Source organism: Syngnathus scovelli, chromosome 3 (assembly GCF_024217435.2).
Source record: "Syngnathus scovelli strain Florida chromosome 3, RoL_Ssco_1.2, whole genome shotgun sequence".
Taxonomy (NCBI): Eukaryota; Metazoa; Chordata; class Actinopteri; order Syngnathiformes; family Syngnathidae; genus Syngnathus; species Syngnathus scovelli.
Window position 1 is genome coordinate 19,354,932 of NC_090849.1, and position 19,354 is coordinate 19,374,285.

At 41.4% G+C, this 19,354-nt stretch overlaps 1 protein-coding gene across 1 annotated transcript in view; it reads right to left on the reverse strand.

The window, feature by feature from the left end:
- Nucleotides 1–3,674: 3,674 nt before the first annotated feature.
- fbxl17 (F-box and leucine-rich repeat protein 17) overlaps nucleotides 3,675–19,354 on the reverse strand; it is a 147,572-nt gene continuing 131,892 nt past the window's right edge. The window contains exons 10-11 of the mRNA XM_049763597.2: nucleotides 18,876–19,018; nucleotides 3,675–5,597 (exon numbers count right to left, since the gene is read on the reverse strand). Of these exons, the coding sequence (XP_049619554.1) occupies nucleotides 5,460–5,597; nucleotides 18,876–19,018 (281 nt within the window). The 3' untranslated portion in view covers nucleotides 3,675–5,459. The remainder of the gene's footprint in view (nucleotides 5,598–18,875; nucleotides 19,019–19,354) is intronic.

The following is a 19,354-nucleotide window of genomic DNA, read 5'->3' on the forward strand; positions in this document are numbered from 1 at the left end:
GAGTCAGTTTACAGTGCAAAACTGTATAGACGCTTAGTAATTCCAGGCAAATGTGATGGACTAGATGTTTAGAGATTGGGAGGAGGAATCCCAAGATATTCTTTATTTGATACGGACGCAGTTAGGAATTTGCAAACAATGGCGTAGGGGAGTGTGGGAATTCTTAAGTCATCTCCTGTTGGGCTGAAGATTCATTTTCATTTCCCAAACAGTTTGTGCATATTAATATTCATGAAGTGCTTTGAAAAGCGATGGCGGTCAGTGATGAAAATGGGTTGGCACCCCCCTGCAGATATGGGAGGGGGTGGGTGTGATGAGGGAGGGGGGGGGGGGGGGGGGGACTTTGTTGGATGATGAAATACTCCCAATCCACGACCTTTCCGTTCTAAAGCAAAGATTTGCACAATTAACTACTTTTAAATGTCATCCTCCTGCCACATCTGCATATCGACGGTGAAGCTCGCATGGAAATGAGGCTGTTGCTAAAGAAAGCTTTTGTCTTCCTGTCCCATGTCGGGATTTCTTTTTACATTTTTTTTGCCAGGATGTAAATGTAAAAGTGTGGATATCCTTCTCATTAACCTTTGCCTCAAAGAAACTAGTCGGAGCTCCACCCTAAACGCTGCAATTAACTCCCTTGAGGGTGACAGAAAGAGCCGGACAATGAACGAGAAAGTGGGCAACGTGGGGAATCACAGGGACTTCATTATTCTCGTGGACACATTCGAACATTTTCTGCAGTCGGCGGATCTTATTGGGAGGATGTTAAAAATGGAGTGGATTAACAAAGCTCATTTATTTTTTATCTTCAGGAGGATGAATCGGAGCCCGGCTTTCATCGGGGGCCTCGGGTCAGAAGGCAAACCGGGTCCCGGTCTGTCACGTTCCAGTCCAATTTCCAGATGCAGTTACTGGGAGGCAAAGTCATTCCCAAACTTCCTCTCCCCAAAAAGCAAGCAGCTGATGTAATTCAAACAAACTCCAACCGAGCACTCTGTGGGTCCCCTCGAGGGCCGGAACAGCACACGCTCCTTGAGAGTCATGAATATCTTCTCTGGGTTGGCTCTTGCAGTGTCAGTTACAAAGTCAACCCATTAACATCTTCACAATTCCACGCTGCACTTTGCCCGATGCAGAAAAAACAAGAGGCAATATGCGAGAAGGTGAGTACCAGGGAGCGAAAATACCTCATGGTCCTCTGGGGACTGAGGGTGAGAACAGTTTATGATGATAGACAGGAAATATTTTTCCTTTATATGTTGCAATATTGAGGCTCTCGGAGCACTGAGGCGAGACTCACCCCCACGCAAAAAAATGATTGACATAATTTCCAAGAGAGATGAAGAATCTGTTGGGAGGGGTCAAGGGTGACGCGGTGGAGCTGCCAAAGGAAAGTTCAGTCAGTGCGGAGTGATGAGGATGAAGGGAAAGTCTTGGCGTATCGGGCCCGCCACAGTCGGCCGATGGGACGGTTAACGTAACAATGACGGCCAGGAAGGTATGGAGAGAAAACAGACGTATTGCTGTGGAATCACATGGGAAGAAACATGAGAACTGCTGATGAAACGTAAGGCCCAATGTCTTAAACCGTCTTCTATACCACCATGATCAATTCTCAGACCAAAAACTGTTCATCTCCAATTTCCCATCAGGACAATCCACTAGTGAGAGAATACACAATTTAGCACCCATAGTATTCGGGATCTTACCTCAAGACTACAATTCATGTACATATTTTATTTTACAGTACTCTAACATCCTTACAGGTCCAACATGATACCCATGGACCTGCGTGGTCAGTGTCAGTTCATTAAAAATGCAACAAGCCCATGTATATTTACACAGCTTAATTACAACTCCCGCTCGCATTTCTACCTCGCCATGTGACATTTCCTCCGTTACACTCGCAGTCCCTCAAAGCGTCCGACGCCTCCTTCCACCTTGATGAATATTGCAGAGGTCCGAGGAGTGCGAAGCATTGATGGAATCCACCTCAATCAGCCAGGGGAATCGATGGCATACACTCACATTTGCAGTGGGGCTAATTGGCAGCATTAAAATTCACCAAGCTGCATAATTTACCCAAGAGAGAAATGGGAATGTGGTGCAGGGAGATCAGCTCATTTGTGGCAGAGACATTAAAAGCCCTGTCGCGGTGAAAGGAGAAGGCCTTAAACAGATGAGGAGGCAAAGCCAAAGGCCAGATTATTCATGTCTCAGCTTGTCACGCCTAATGAATGTACAAGCCATCCTAAGAGTTTTTTTTTTTTTCTTTTTGCAGAAAAGACATTAAACCCTCTTTAACAGGGGGGGAACATATTTGACCGTGACTGTCAATGACTGCCGATTTTCTTTTATACACCACTGACATTATTGCATTACCACACGGAACTAATACACTAATTCAGCATTTACTTGTGGACTGGATCTAAAATGAAACATTCATTGCTGGGAAGATACAAGTTCCTCATCGTGTCTGATGCCATACCTCCCATTTTGTCGGCGTAATACACGAGTATGGACGAAACAAACAAAACAAAACAACTGTGATTGAACAGCAGTTTTTTTTTTTTTTTTAATCTTTTATGTGGACTGATTGTGCTCTCCATTTCATTTTAGAAGTGAAGCAGATTGAAGGAGACAAGAGATTTTGTTTTGTCAATTCAACAAAAGGAACCAGGAACGTTTAGGAGCCCATTGTGCATTTCAATCACTGTGAAGTCGGGTTTAAATTTAGCTCCAGAATTGTTTAACTAACTTTGAGAAGAAAAAGCCTATAGTCACGGGGGAGTGCTTTAAAAGGTCTGGCATGGTTTGAAAAGTTTTGTTTGTATATGTACAACTGTCATGATTGATTTTCAAAAGAAAATAATTCCATTAAGAGACTAAAAATCATAAAAATTAGACTGCAAGCGTCAGGGTTGTTGAAGCTTTTTTCTGTTTTCCCCGAGCACTAGTAGATGGTGAAAAAGTAAAGCAAGACTGCAAAGACAAAAAAAAAAAAGACAGCTGGAGCAGCTCTGACCAGTGACCACATAAACAGCAAATGGTTGGACCGGCTCAATGTTGTAACGCACCAGTGGCCTAATTTGTATAATTTCCTCGGAGGTCTTCATTTGTGGCACAAACAGAACCAGAACAGAACATTTTAATCCACTCTCGATTGAGACATCTGTTTAGTCTACTGTACTACCCAAGGACTTATTCTGGTAATTTGCTAAACTAAATTCGGCATTAGCTTAGCAGTTAGCAAAGCATCTCGTTTATTTCCGTTCGTTTTTTTGCTTAAGGCATATTCTTAGCTAGTCTATCACATAATATAATGATTGGTTGGTAGATTTATACAATCTTCTGCTGAAATTGTACAACAGAAACTTTGTTGAGTGCTATTTGTATATTAAGTGACCTTTGGATGTAATGGCCGACATGCTGGTGTCCTCATTAGCATTTTATCTGCTAACACTGAATCCTAATGTTAGCGTGTCGCCCATCATGCTCATTATGGTCAAAAAATGTAATTGGAATAACGAGTCAAGGGGAAGGCTGCAGCCAAGAGCTGTCACCACTTTATGGAAAATAAGAGGGAAAACATTTTCCTGCTGTTTTAGATATTTGGCGTCACCTCAATTTCACACGTAAAGAAGAGGAATGGGTGGTGGGTGCAGGGGCAGGGCTTGAAGTTGTAGTGTTTTATTCATCTTTATGCAAATCCAGTCATTTACGCTTGCCTTAACAAATCAAGAATCAAGTATGTCAACATCTAGCGAAGGAGAAAGTGCAGATGGGGATTACAAAAGAACAAAACCAGACACAGGGAGCAGAGCCCTGCGACTGCTACGTCTACAAATCCTGACAAGGGGAAAATCAACTTTTTAGTTGTGTGAAATCTTCTTATGCTGTACAAAGTGTTGCTGTATTCAAACTACATTGTACTGTACATTTTTATACTCTGGAAAAAAAGAAGAAGCTATTGTTGCAAGCTGGGTGACTCATTGGAGAGGAGGCCAGGGCCAACGCTAAAAAAAAATACCCTGCTTGTCTGCACTGAACTTGTTTGATGAACAGTAATCCACTCTCCACTACCAACTTTGGGTCCTCTATCGCTCGGAGGAAATCCCTCACCGAACTGCTACATAGCTAATGTTACAAGTATATGCTAAAAATCGATATAACACTAATAAGTAAACTGCATGTATATGAATATACCGGGCCATACAATGGGCGCCATATGATATTTGAAAACTCGTGAACGATAAAGATTTTTCTAACACTTCATGAGTCAACTGACTTAATTGGGTGTTTGTTAAGGCATTTCCCTTCCTGGTGCTTTTGGGGTACACAGTGAAACCTCCAAAGTCCGACAATTCAGAATTAGACTAACGTGTTCGGATTGTCATCATGCAAGATGCCACAATGGAATACAAAATAAATGGTGACATATCCTGAAACAGATTGATTCAATTTCTATTTGCTTTTGAACTCCGAGTCCAAATAGTCATGCGACAGATTGCGTTTGAATTTAGAGGTTCCACTGTAACCCTCAAACTTGACGTTATAATACTTTTATCCTGCTTTTCTAATTCAATTCATGTGAATAAAACTAAAGCACCGTTCCCATGTCATGCAGAGAGGTTCGGTCCAATTTGAGATGGTTTTCAGACAGTCAACTCAGTCAGACGCCAATCTTGATCTAAGATCTAATCATGCACTTTTAGAGAAATAATAAATGTGGTTTCCTGCTATTCAATGGCCTAGGAGGGAAGGAGGATTGGGCCGCAACCCAAGCCGGCGTGTGCCGCATCAGGACAACGTTTACATGTAGCCTCGATAACCATCTAAACACAACGAAATCCACAAATCCTTTCACATCAAACTGCACGAGCAAGAAAGTCAAGATAAACATCACGTGTTTGTCAAAAAACCTCAAGTGAGCTGGAGGAGGATGTTGTCGTCACGGTCGTTGTCCGTATTCGCTCAGTCTGTCTCGCCGCCGCCGCCGCTGCAGTGGGCGTCGCCTCGTAGGAAATGAACGCGTCGCTAGACTCGACTTGGCGGGATAATTGTTCTTTTCTAAACCGCCACTTTTATCAGTCATCTTTGTGTTTGCTGCGCTCAATCTTAAACGTGCAAAGTTCAGAAATCCTTAAGCCCGGTAAGACATCCCATGGAGCTTGACTAACTCCTTGTCGCTTTCTGACTTGAGAACGATGGTACATAGTACGTTTCATTCAGTTGATGGATTGATTATATGCAAGAGTTCATTGTGTGTGCATGTGCGTGTGTCCGCATGCATATTTGAACAGTAAATGAAAACCAAATAGGATTGAGCTGAAAATATGGTGCATGTGTCAACGTTTGGAAGAAAAATGCTGCTTTTTTTTCAATATATGTGTGTGTGTGTGTGTGTACACTTGTGTGTGCGTCATTATGCATACATTATGTGTCTAATCCAGCCACAGCTACAAGGCGTTGGAAGCACTTGGGCTCCAGCCCATCTGATAAGCTCTCTCCAGGGTCCTCTTGCAGTCCTGCATTACGGTGCTGAATACAATGTGAGGGTACTGGACCACCAGCCTCTCCACTGTCTCCTCGTTCACCTGCAAACACGGCGACGACTCCAGTTAAACAATGGGTAGTGATAAGAAATGCCATTCAAATCCTGTAGTTTGCTCGTGATGGCAGTTCATAACAGTCTTTGTGGTATCAATATTTTTTTATTAATCATTTTTTTTGTCACCAAAAAAACCACCTTCATGGATTACAACCTAAATGCGGAACAGATTACTTGATTAATTGATCATTGAGATTTCTTGGCTTATCTGTCTTGTCAGAAGTGGCTAGATGGTATATACATGAATGTAGTATTAGCAGTTGCTCGCCAAAAGACGTTTATAATAAGATCCATGTCCCAGTTACACACTCTGCGGTAAATGGTTCTGTAGTACGGCTCTAATGAAGCCTTCATGCTCTCAGCGGCTAAAAATCAGCACATCAGTTCTGTGCCAGTCAGAAAATCAGCAAGAGGAAGGAACACTGCGAGAAACTGACAAAGAGCAGAGGCACGGTAACCCCGGAGACCTCGAGAGGTTAACCTTAAACCACCCGGAACCAAGCCCTGCCCGCCAGCCAGCATGACACTGTCCAGGGAAAATGATGTATAAATACTCACACACATGTTGAGCACAAAGTCATCCGTTGTTAGCAAAGCACCACCGCTGGACACATTCTCACTGCCCCCCCAAACACCATTGTTTCATTAACAATAATAATAGAAAATCACCATCAAAATAAATAAATAAATACACCAATGAATAAATAAATAAATAGATAAATAAGCTAATGGAAATGAGCATATATATATATATATATATATATATATATATATATATATATATATTTTTTTTTTTTTTTTTTTTTTTTTTTTTCCGGGCTTAAGTTAGATTTTTGTACGTACGTAGTATAGTCTGTACGTACGTATGTGAGTGACGTCAGGGGCTGGAGCTTGGTCGGTATGTTAGTTGGTAAAAAAAAATGAGCCACATACTGTATGTTCTACTGTCAGCAGTTTCGACACCCTTTCCAGAGCAATTTTAAGATTAAATGTCAAACTTTTGCAGCAACATGACATCAGCGAGGTTGCTAAAGTCAAATTTTTCCTTTTCAGTGATGGTGCATCTATTATCAAAACCATACACTTATTGATTTTCAAGACACAAAAAGTCATTTATAATGTGTCGTATGCGTGGGAGAAACTGAAAAACAGAAGACAACTGAAGTACATTCCAATGATGAATAATTAAAGCTTTTCTTTCCAACTTTTAGACGCTGGTTTTGGGTGTCTTGAATTTTCACTGAGCTTGTCATTGATGTGGAGCCACTTGGATCCCATTTATCAAATGCAGCAACCGTCTTTAATACGCCGCAGTAATGGAGAGACGGAAAAAGAAACACAAGCGAAGCAAAAGGCTGAATTTTAACACCAGCCAAAGAACTTTCGTTTATTATGACAATTGGCTAAGCCTCATTAGCAGCTCACATGACAACCTGATTGCCTTCATAACATATTATACTGTAGTCCCCCAAACCCTCCCCGGTTTGTTAATCAGGGCTTCATTACAATTAAAACACATTTGAAGAATAGACATGTCAAACTGATGGGAGGCCAAAACATTCATTAATGTTCATTGCCAACAAGACTCCCACTAAATGTCTCCCAATCAAAACCCAGAACCGTTTCACTAATTACGGGTTACGGAGATGTTAAATGTTGATTGAAACCATGAAATGTTGATGAAAGTGCAATTGCGCTAAAACACAAGTCTGAAATTTTGCCCGACCAAAGCTCGGGATTTTATTTCATATTTAGGTTGTTTTTTTTTAAATATACAATTTGAAGACTTTTCACTTTCATACTATCGTATATGTATATATATATATATATATGTGTGTGTGCACACACACATGTATAAATATATGCATAGTAAAAGCTGGCGTAGTATTGCACAGACTTGCTTAGAAAATGATGACTCAGCGGATTCTTTTCAATTTTGTTAACAGGCAAAAGTGCTCTCAGTGATATTTTGTTGCTTGGCAACTTTAAGCTGAAAACCAAAGTAATAGGGGTCTCTGGTGCATCTCTCTGACAGATATTTTTCCCCCCTCCTGATCCCGTACTGTACAGTCCTTCAAAGTCTGCTGCCAAGTCTGAAGGCAAGACACATGATCCAGCATATCCCTACTCAGGCATCTGGAAGTATAGCCACGGCTATGTGGAGCGAGGCCTATACTTATGATATTTTCCCCCATTTTAACTTCAAAGATGGAAGTACGTAGATCTGAGTCGTGCGTAATGCGTGCTGATGGGTAATGTGATGTTGTCAGAGTTTACAAGACGGCGGGAGAGGGATGGAACAAGACTTGTCAAGGTCTGCTATGCGAAAAGCCGACTTCCGTCTTCTTTCAAGGTGATGGACGCCTCCTTTCTGATATGACCTCTACCCATGAGCAATCTCTTCCCTGGCAACCTTGTAGTTCTTTTAAGACTACTCCTGATGCAGATGCACTCCATCACCACATAAAATCTGCATTTAGCAAAACCGCCGGACGGTGCCTGGATGCTTGCTGCAGTAAAAAACTTGTCGTAAAGCTGACTAATGTAGCAGCAGTTTGCATTCTCACAGGGGGGGGGGGGGGGGGGGTAGAATATAGACCTAAATATAATCAATCGGTTACACAAACACTAAGTTGAATATCATATTAGCATGCCTCCGAATGAGCCTTTCAGAAATAAGAGAATTGGGAATTAAGACGTATATAGGAGTTGTAGTAAAGTGTTTTTCCAATTTATAAAAATCTTTTTCATATTTATCCATAGAATGGTAGTCAGAAAGACTACTTTCCAATACTTTATAATGTTACACAAGGTTGTGGTGAACCACACAATGTGTATCCAAATAGAAACATTTCAAGCACAAATTGAACTGTTCTAAACGGTTATTTTACTATGGGAACAAAAATATGCCTATGTAGTGGAAACAGCTGTGCAGTTGCTATTGATATTGACATAGATATTGCCCCTTGTTGCGAAATTGACTTTTTTTTGGAGGGGGGTAGAATCTTGTTAGAAATGCAATCGAGAAGATGGCCTCCTTTAAATACTGTCCTCTGGGTCACTTTGTTCTGTGTAAATCACAGTTGAAACTGGTTTGTGTGGCAGGTCAAAGGGTCAACCACAAGCTGAGACCACATGCGGGGATCACAGTTTGGATGCTACCAAAGTGTCAAGGCCTCTGCTTTTACTGAATTCATTATGTTTTCAATTAGGCAGCTCTTTGTAGAAGATCTTTTATTGTGCTTTGAATAGCTTCGAAGATAATGAATGGCAAGCTCACACCATACGACTAAAACTAAAATATTGGCTTTTGTGTGATTTTCAAAGCAGAGGTGCTGCTGACTTTGTAAAGACGGCAATGTCTATTATACAAAGTGTGCTAGATTTGATTTAAAGTGATGAGCAAAGTCCTGTTGCTAACAACCTGACATCTGATAAGCAAAATGTCAGTCACAATCCCAGCACCTAACCACAAAGTAAAACTGCTCTTATTTTATCATTCATCGTACTTTTGTTTTGGTTCATCTTCCTGAGCCACCTGGCAGCTATTGCTAGCCCTGGGCAAAAATAAAGAGAGATGAATGCCCCCTGGCCTCTGCCCACTTCAGTGCAGAGAATGTATTAGTCAGCCAGAAAATACATTTGGGGGTGAATGTTTAGGGAAGCCCGTTTAGGGAGCAGATTGTGGAGCGGGTCAAATTTAGAGCTTTCTTTAAACTGCTAAGAAGAAAAGCTCCAGTTGAACACTTTGCAAATCAGTAACAGAACAAATGAGAAGATAGTTCTTTGTTTAAGATAAGGGAAGCAAATGGTAAACAATGTAAAGAGAGATAAAAATGTTGCTGGAAGTTTAAGGAGTTCTTGGATATATTAACTATCACTGCATTGGCTGAGAGTCTGTTTGGAAAAGTCTGAATGAAACCAATTTGAGTTTGTCTCAGAAGGCTGAGCAAGCCTCACAACAATGGCTGTTAAAAAGCAGGTCAGGTGCTGCTGGGGACACCCGGGATGGGATCTGGGACCTTTCAACACATTCATAATATCATCAGACTGCTGAACCAAAAAGCAGAAACATGGTGGAAGAAAGAGCTTCTGGAGCACGGGTTTGTCAAACCACTACTCCATCACACGTGACAATAGGAACAAAAGGAATGCGGCTAAGGCAAGGTCCAATTCCTCATTAAGCTTGCTTTCGCGTGAAATCCAATTAAAAAAAAAATACACAACACAACTTCAATCAAAGAAATTAGACATGCCAGCATTTGTTGTCAAGTTAAAACACTTCCTGGCTGGATTTAGAAGATTAAAAGACACAAAGGGCAAAAGAAAAATATGTTTTCACATGTGCGTGCATGATGTCAAGTATAACAAAAAGAGGTCGCGGTATGTCCATTTGGCTTCCATTAACCAAAACCGACCATCTGATTGCTGTCGGCTTCTATTTATACACGTACATGTTGACTTAGGGTATGTTTTGACCGAGACTTGTTTCAACTGGGTTCAACATTTCATAACAAAATTTAGGGGCTCATGATTATGCTATGATAAAAATGGACACATTAAATTGCTGTCAAAGGACGACATAGCGTGGAAGATGTATGTTGACAGCGACATTCAAATTGGTGAAACAGGACGGTGTAGTTCAGTTTTTGAGTCTTATACGCGATGATGTGATTGGCACTACAACAAGGTCATAATCAGCCTGTTAAATTCCGTCAACTGAGGGTGAGCACACGAAAAAAAAGTGAACCAGGAGCAAAAATTCCTTGGAGGCTTATACTGAGGTTGGACACGAATGGAATTTCTTAAAGACAATCACAACAGAGCTACTGTTTAATTTTTACCTCGAAGGAACGGCTCGTTCTCTGGAGTAAATAAAGAACAAGGACAAATCGACCCTCGCCTTACAAAGAGACGCCATGATAAAAAATTCATGCTGTCTCTTTAGAGAGAGGAGAGCTCTGATTAGATTGGACCAGTCAAAGTTAAAACAAGGTGGGGTGCAATCATTATTGTGTCAATATTTTGATGAGTCTACCTGAGGAATGCGAGATGATCAAATGAAAAAAAAAAAAAAAAGGAGCTAAATTCCCAACTTTATGTTTTTGGGGTTAAACTGTTCCCTTTTCCAAATGCCAGCTGCGTAGTCATGGGTTCTATTCTAACTTTTTTTGCACACGCATCTTTTTGCCTCTAGACGGCCATTCATAATGCAAGGAATCAAACGAAGGCTGACAAGTTGCTTGCCTGAAAAGTTTCTGGAAGCCCCCCTGGATGTATGAAATATGTACGGACACTGTTTCCAGAGGGGGACTGCTATGGCCATTAGCATTAAAAAGCTAATTCATCACCAACGCAGTAGGACGCGACATTGGGAGTCTAAGGTTGCCTGCCGCCTCTTGTCTGAAACAAGGCAAACTTCAGTTATCGTCCACAACCAAATTGAGATTGGCGAGACTCCTAACCGCACTGAGCCGTGTCTCCTTTCTGGCCATGACGCTGTGAGATTACGATGGCCTCTGTGGAGATGAGTATACAGCGATAGATGAGGAAGAAAATGAGGTGCCAGAGAAGGAAAAAGCTTAATTGAATGAATAAATGATGTGGGCGGAAAGCAACAGGCCAACAACCTCGAATGTCATTGCATGAGCTTAAGGGGAAATACGGTGATGGAATTACACAGGTGTGTCAGGAAAGGCTCTGGACGTTATTTGTTGAAGGGCAATTCCCTGTGTGTGAACCCCGTCTTATTTTATTTCACCCTCTCTGCACTTGCCCTTTAGAAACAAGATGACTGGATGATCAGGAGGAGGCTTCAGTTAAAACCGACACTCAATACAGTTCCTCCGTGCGGGATGAAATTCAAAGATTACAAGGAAAATCATAAATGGCAAATGACCGCCTCAAACTGTGAAGTCTGTTTTGAAAAAAAAAAAATGGTTTGAGCGGAAAATAGGAAAGCGAAAAGCCCGTCGTCCAAATTCACTACCTTTGCTCAATTTCCCTCGGTTTCACAAGCCTAATACTCGGCACCCCTGCTGTTCGCAATAACAACACTCATCAAAGAAAGTTTGGCCTAACTCTCATTTCCTAAACGAGAGTTGAAATGGCTTCTAACTCTTCACAATGCTTCATCTTTGTTTTTCTCGCTACAAACCTCCAGGCCCCGAACAATTAGGCCCTTGTTTATGTCTGCAAATTGCTATGTCGTGCCTATCTGTGTGGAGTCCCTGGCAGCTGGATGCTCCACTGGAACAACCATATTGATTGGGATGTCTGCTCTTTTAACAAGCTCTGTCTGCTTTGCCCATCTGGGGAAGAAAGGGAGGGCAGATATGCTCATACCTGTTCCCCAAACACTGCTCCGCCTCCGTTCAGGTAATGGCAACATACTTCCAAAGTGCTTACGCAAAACACTTAAGGGGGACGAGTCAGCTTATACGCTATCGTTTGCTTTTACTTGATTTACTTTTTCTTGATTTCTGTCATCTGCCAACTCCCTCCGCCCCCTCATTTGACTTTCTATCTCCCTTCTTCATCATTCCCATTAAGGTGACAACTCATAGTACTGGTCCACCCCGATGGTCCCGGCACTAGTCAGTGCTATTATTTTACTTGTTCACATTCATGCTGACTCGGCGAGTCCGTTTCCTAACCCAAGCTCCTCATTTGTTTTCACTCTAATGAAGTAGTGGAAAACGGGGGGTAACAGCGAGGGAGAGAGTGTTAAAAGAATGAGAGGGAAGAGCGGAGCGAAAGTTGACAGGCAAAAGAAGGGGTGGAGAAGAAGCGGACACCGGAGGGAAAGAAGATATGGGGGAGAAAAAAATAACTACAGTACATATATGCGCAAGCTGCAAAAACATTTCGAAAGAAAACATTCCTCTGAGGCCGAATGAGATCAAAATCCCTAAAGTGATACATCAGCAGACAATGAAAGCTCCACATGTTCCCAGGATAGCCACAAGAGTCTGTTAGAGGAAACAGAAACTCATATTCACTTGCCGACGTTGGACTTTCAACTTTGTTCCATCGGAATGCAACTCGATGCTAATAATTTACGTTGGATACCCGCAAGTTGAATGTTAACATTGGATTCAATCTGAAAAGTGGAAAATTAAACTTTTGCCATCATGAAAACAAAAAAGAAAAATTCATGTGAATGCAAAAAAGATAATGCTGTAACGTTGTCATCAGTATGGGTATAAATGATTACATGTCCAATCACCATTTTGAAGGTGGATTTAAAAAAACAAATTTTGTTTGTGTGTATTCAACAAATCATCTGGATGGTCCAAAGCTAGCTCTGTTCCAAATTAAAATCTTCCATTTTAATGTGCATGTGACCTTGCAAGACATGCAGCACAGTGAGCCCTTTCGGGACTAAAGTGAATTTTCTCTGATCACATAGATCCAATTTTGCACTGAGACTTTTTTTATGAGAAGACCATTTTTCAAATGCTGTGATATACTTTTGATAGATTTCTTTAACACACGCCTCGAGGCATATAAAACAACCCGTGTCGATTTGAGGAGTGCGGTGACAGAATTTACAGGACTGGCCTGCACTCAATGTGACTTTGCAGAACATCAACCAAACTCACCTGGAAACGTGTCATTGTGAGTGGACGTGTCAATTTCCTGCTAGCCAAAAAGTTCTATGCTATTTACCATGATGACATGTGATGGTGTCTCAGTACTTTGAGCTAATGTTGAAATAATTACCCCAAAAGTATCGTTGAGACAAAAACACAAGTTCATGTGTATATGTGGAAGTGCAGACAGATGAATTCCGCCCACACAAAAGACCTAACAAAAAAATATAAAGAAAAATCTGTTTTCCAGAACATTATGCCTCGTTTTTGTGAAGTCTTAGTTGAACGACATCAAAAGAGCGGGACCAATTTACAGCTGCGAGTAGACCAAATGAATTTATTTGATTCTGTTCGGGTGGATCAATGGCATTCTTGTCAGTGCACGGTGGTTGGGGGGCCCTGGAGGCAGAGGTGTAATCATCGGAGCACGCCATGTGCAAAAGCCTGAAGGGTGCCTCTAATTTCAATGCGCCATTATGAGCTGTGTTCACAGCAAAGAGCGCAAATTCCTCACACGCTCGCTCACACAAACGTCACATTTGTGCACGTTGCGGCACAAAAGGAAATCACTCTGATGGGCAAGTGTGTGTATGTGTGAGGGGTGGGAGGGCAGTAGAAAAATATCAGAGGCTGCATTAACACCGTATATGGTCAGCTACGGCAAGGAGCGAGACAAATTAGCTACATAGTCTGACAATCAAATAGACTTGTGGCTTGTGCTTGGTCAGTTTTGAAGGGAAAGGGGTGGGGGTGGGGGTCTTCATATGAGTCCTTCACAATTCCGACTGCCTGGGAGGCAAACATATACAGTACGGAAGCACGTTTGTATAAAGTGTGACGGTTGGAAATCGATCCTTCACACTGCTCGGCGCAAGGAGCGCCAGCTGGATCCTGTTAGCAGTTCCTAAATGAATTCTACACTCTCGAGGTCCTGTGACATTCAGCTGGTGCATTAAAATTCCCGGCCATTTGACAATTCCAAACAAATTTGGGGGTAGGCCCGAGCAAGGAGCTGACTTGGCTTGTCGGCACTGCGCGTCAAGGTTATCGCAAGATTGTATTTGTCCAAGACTGACAGGACCCACTCGGAAACTTTACTCCACTTAAGGTGGGAGGGAAAACGGTGAGAGAGACTGCGAGAGCCACGCGGAACTTGCAAAGAAATGCTGAGCTTGTTTTTGCGAGTTCATTCCATTTTGTAACATTTATTTATCCTACATTCATGCAGCTTACACTTCCTGACAGGAAACCTCGCAAAGATAAACGTTAGTTTAAGATTATTTCGAAATTTCCCAAACAGTGTCAACATTGTTTTGGGGAGAAATAACGATCTGCCAGGCAAGGCTGCAACAAATACGCAAAGTGTTTATAACATTTTTTTTTTTTTGCCGTACAAACACTTATGTTTGGCACGCAGGCTGATATTGTTTACGATGTATGTTGGTTTCGACAGTGACGGCGGAAGGATAAATAAATCGGTGCTTCCTCAAGTGCGGCGAGCTAAACAAATTTGTGCCGCCCGACCTGTTCCCTGTCATACGTTGGACCATTTAGAAGAAGATTCACATTCAATTATATCCGCATTGTATCTAAATCTAATGCCATCACCATTTTAAAGAAATGATCCAAAGTGAGGCTGTTTTTGCTGGCCTCGCTCCATGCATGTTTAATCTCGTATGATGTAGCATAAGAGCTTGCAGGAAATATGAATTTCACCAAAGGGAAACTGTTGGCATCACAAGCTGCTTATTTATGCGTCCACCTCAGGGCTATGAAGAGAAAAGACAAATGGAAAGCCCGCATGCAGCTCGGCCGCACTTATTTGAAACAATGCTGAGTTAAATAAGTACGGGTGGGGGTAAATTGATTTGTCAACATGAATAAGAGACACTGTGGCTGAGATAAATGTAACGTCACGTAATTTGCACAAGACTTTCATTCCGTGAGAACCTTGTGGAATTGAGCGTGAGGCGGCAGCTTTGGTGAGGTCTTTTTTTCCCCCAGAAGGAAATTAAGTGCAGAGATGAGATTAGTTAGCCTCGCCATCTGATTGGACATGTCTCTGCTGTGATGCACTGGCAGCGTGAGCAATGTGTTCCCATGAACATCTTGTTTGCTACAAAACCGTTAAAATATTAAGATGGACTATTTTCTGGTGATAATGCTTATCAGCTACTGTTAATTGAATTTGCAATGAAATTAAATTAAAGTGCATTATATACAAGCGTGAATATCTGTCGAATGGAAGGAAAGTCTTATACCGCTTGATAATTTCATGTGAGTAGGAGTAACAATTTTTTGTGGATTTGGGATGATATGTAGGGTAAACGTTACACTTGGTGAGTTGATTTTCTGTGAAAAAAAAAATACAAAAGGAATTCTTGCACTTGATGCTGGTTTTACATTTAATATGTATGCAACTAATGGTTGGATTTTGGCTCTAAAATGTGAATTTTTTATCCACTTACTAATGCAAATGTGATTGATTCTTTTTTTTTTCTTTTTGTCAATAGTAAATCAGTTTTAACCAGTCCCCGATTATTTCTGGGTAAGAATACACTAAAGCATGATGCAAACCCTTCCAGAATAAGGATGAGTGATTTTGTTAATTTGTTATCTCAACAAAAGCAAATGGCAATCTAAGTTATTCTCCCAAAGCTTATTTATCTTCTTCACAAACCAGAATGGCCAAACGAACCCAGTCAATTGAACAAAAAAACTTTGTTTAATTCATTTCTGTCGTTTGTGCTTCTGTGTGGTTTTACAATAAAAAGCACTCATTTCCATCGACTGACCTCTTCAGAAACGAGTGCTCACCACAATGTGGTGGAAAAAAAGTCCTAACATACTGTAATTAAATACTTTTTGACTCTTAACAGTTCGCTCTTGACGGTGCAAGAGAAATCCTTGTGATTGTACAATTAAAAATATTGGCTTGGCCTTGAATATGAGCTCAGCCAAATGCTGTTATTTGTGAAAAACGTCTTCGACTTTTTATTCGGGCAAAAATGAATGGCAACATTCAAATAAGAATTTACACAAAAAGTTGAAAGGCTCAAGTCGGGTGATTGAATGGACTTCTGGTAGGAGGATGAGGAAAGCGGGGAATTGAGGAATGAGAGTAGGAGTTGAAGGCACACAGGGCGAGAAAACCTCAAGCTCCCACCTCGCTCGGACTCTGGCTCTCACCTATTTACCTCTTTTATTCGCTCTCTAACTCTTCGCTCTCTGGGTGACCTCGCTTTAACAACAAGCCATTTCTGTTTATTTGTTTGCCAACAAGAGCGAACAGCAGTTCGGTCTTTTCTCTCCGCAAACTTTCCCTCAATCTTTCCTTCAACTCCTACTCGCTTTCCTCATATTGCAAACCTACAATACAAGTGGGCTTGATCTTTTCCCACACGGGTCAGCCCTCACCGGTATTAGAGGCATACTTATAGCTCTAAATTTTATTTTAGGATGTGAGAATGAGGATAAACTGGGCAAGAGGGCCATTGAACACTTAATTCATTTGGTTAATTTGGAGAAGGTAACGTACCTGACCTTGGAAACTGTCAAACTCTTCTCTCGGCTCAATTCACACTCCATTACGACTCTAATAGCACCAATTACCGCTTTGCTTAGCCGAGTCATCCCCAAATTCCCCCCTCGGAGCATTGGGAGCGCAATCGTTTATCTTTCCATCCTCCGGGCTACAGTACGAGTACCACGGGAAGACTGGTACGCAGGTAAATACGTATTGCGGGGGTAGGCGCACAAAATGAGAAGACATTGTTGTCCCGCTGGAGATGTAGGTCATTCCACAACAGATTTTTTTATTAGCAAGGCTGCGTATATCGATTGTTGGGTCACGCAGTTGGCCGAGCAGGAGGGAAGTAAATGAAAATGGAATCTAAGTAATCACCAGCTATGTAATGCGGTTAGTCTTTATTACTGCGAGATAAATATGATAGATACACATTTCTGTCTGCAATAATGTGAAGTGAGCGCATCGCTTCACCGCTACACGCCAGGTCACTGTCAGACTCTCGTATGTTTCATTTTATTACCATATAAATAGATAAACGCGAGCGGTGTACTTGTCTCGCTTGATGATCGCGGGGTGGGAATGTTTATCTGAGAAATCCATAAGGTCAAGCTCAAGGCTGCACCACACATGGTCTTGATATTATAATGATGGAATAAAAATGATGAGTTGCTAACCGTGTGAAAAGATTGCACTGTAAGTCAACTTCCTGCCCGAACCGCACCGTATTCGTCCTCGGGAACTTCTACCGACACTGCACAATAGCTCGCAAAGGTGGTCCGGAAAACAAGTCGTTGCGCCGCAAGAAGAAAACAAAAATTAATACAGCTTATCGTACTGACGGTCAATTTGTGTGAGGAATTTAGAGTGCGTTACAAACGATTGTGTTTTAATTTAGAAATTTTAAATCAGGACAGCTGTTCACCTCCATGTCTGTCTTGTATTTATTGCACAGAAACGGTAATTTTTGTGGCTATGCAATCATGACAATATACACCAACCAGTCACAACATGTGACAACATTTTAGAAACTACCAAGGGCGCTATAAGTAATGTTAATATTATTATTTCAAGGTCAAGCATTTATTTAATTTCTTTGCATAGTTGTGTGCATTCTGATCCTGATGATTTTGGAAAGGTTGGAGGGTTGCACCCATGGCCGAGTGACTTAAACTGTAAAAATTAATTCCCGTGTCCACCCTTTTAACCAGGCCCTTGCTTGTCCTTGGCTGTAATTTTGGGAAAACAGTTTTGATTTTTTTGTTTTTGCATAATCCTGCTACTTGTATGAATTTAACATATGAAAATGAATGCTGTGGACAACTCATTAAAAGAACAAAGCAAGCGGTAGACTTCTTTTTGTGCAGAACTGTTTGATGCGTTGGGTTCCAAATGAGACCAAGGAGATGAGGAAAAAGAAGATCTAAAGGTTGCTGTTTCATAAATAGGATAGTTTATATTTTGACAAATTACCCCAACCTCACAAGTTTTCTACGTAGTTCTCTGGGTTCTATTTTTTAGAAGACAAATGTTAGCCATCCTTCTTATAGCGGTTGTCCTCATTAAGGGGAGCTGGAGTCTATCCCAGCAGACTAAGAGTCCACATTTGCATCCAAAAACAAAGTAGCAGTTCTTTGAAGGTTAATTAATACCGTAATAGCTAAGTTGGCCATCTATCGTGATTCGTATTATACCTTAGCATTAAGATAGTCGACTTTATAAACTTCAACAAACAAGACTCTTATTTGGAGAAGTGTGCCAGTGACTCTGATTTTCCAAAGTAATTGTACAGAACAGCTTCCTAATACTTGACAACAGCAGACTGACAAGTGGCGCTAGGATACAATTTAAAAACTGTTTTAACAAATCTATTTATTTATTATTTATTTATTTATTTATTTATTTATTTATTATCTATCTATCTATTCATTTATTTATTTATTTATTTATTTATTTATACTAAGCCTAAATCATTTTACGTGTGAGGGAGTGGTACATGGGCTCTTATATTGTGATTTTTCACCTATGCTGGAAGGTCTCCAAAATAAACGCCAGTTCACTGTACAGTAAAATACTGTGCCTGTATCCCCACACTGCAATGATAAGCGACAGTGTCGGACATTTTTGTGTTGAACATTGTTACCTTGTCACATCTCATGAGGCCCAGGTAGCGCAGGGACTTGCTGCTCTCTGCGATTTGCATGGCGCCCTGGTCTGTGATGTCGTTACACCAACCGGCATCCACGGTCTCGATGGTGCTGCTATACTGGCCTATGGCTATCAGAGCTGCAGGAACGGGGAGGGAAAGGTCGGGGGAGATAGCAGGCACAGAAATGAGAAAAGGTGTTAGTCTGACAACCTTTCTCATGCAAATGTAACAGCATCATGTTCCCGCAGGGATGGATTGAAATTCAAGATGAAAACAGGGCAAGTGCTGTGGCCAGATGTGACACATTATTTTAGTGTTTACACAACACCTTGCGATCCCGCACACACCGCACACATTTCACAGCACAAATCTCTCACACACCCGCGTTTGTTTAGACTGCTGCAAGATGAATGCATTACGGTGTTAACATTGGTCCCAACGCTGAAGCAATGGAATCCTGCCAATTTATGATT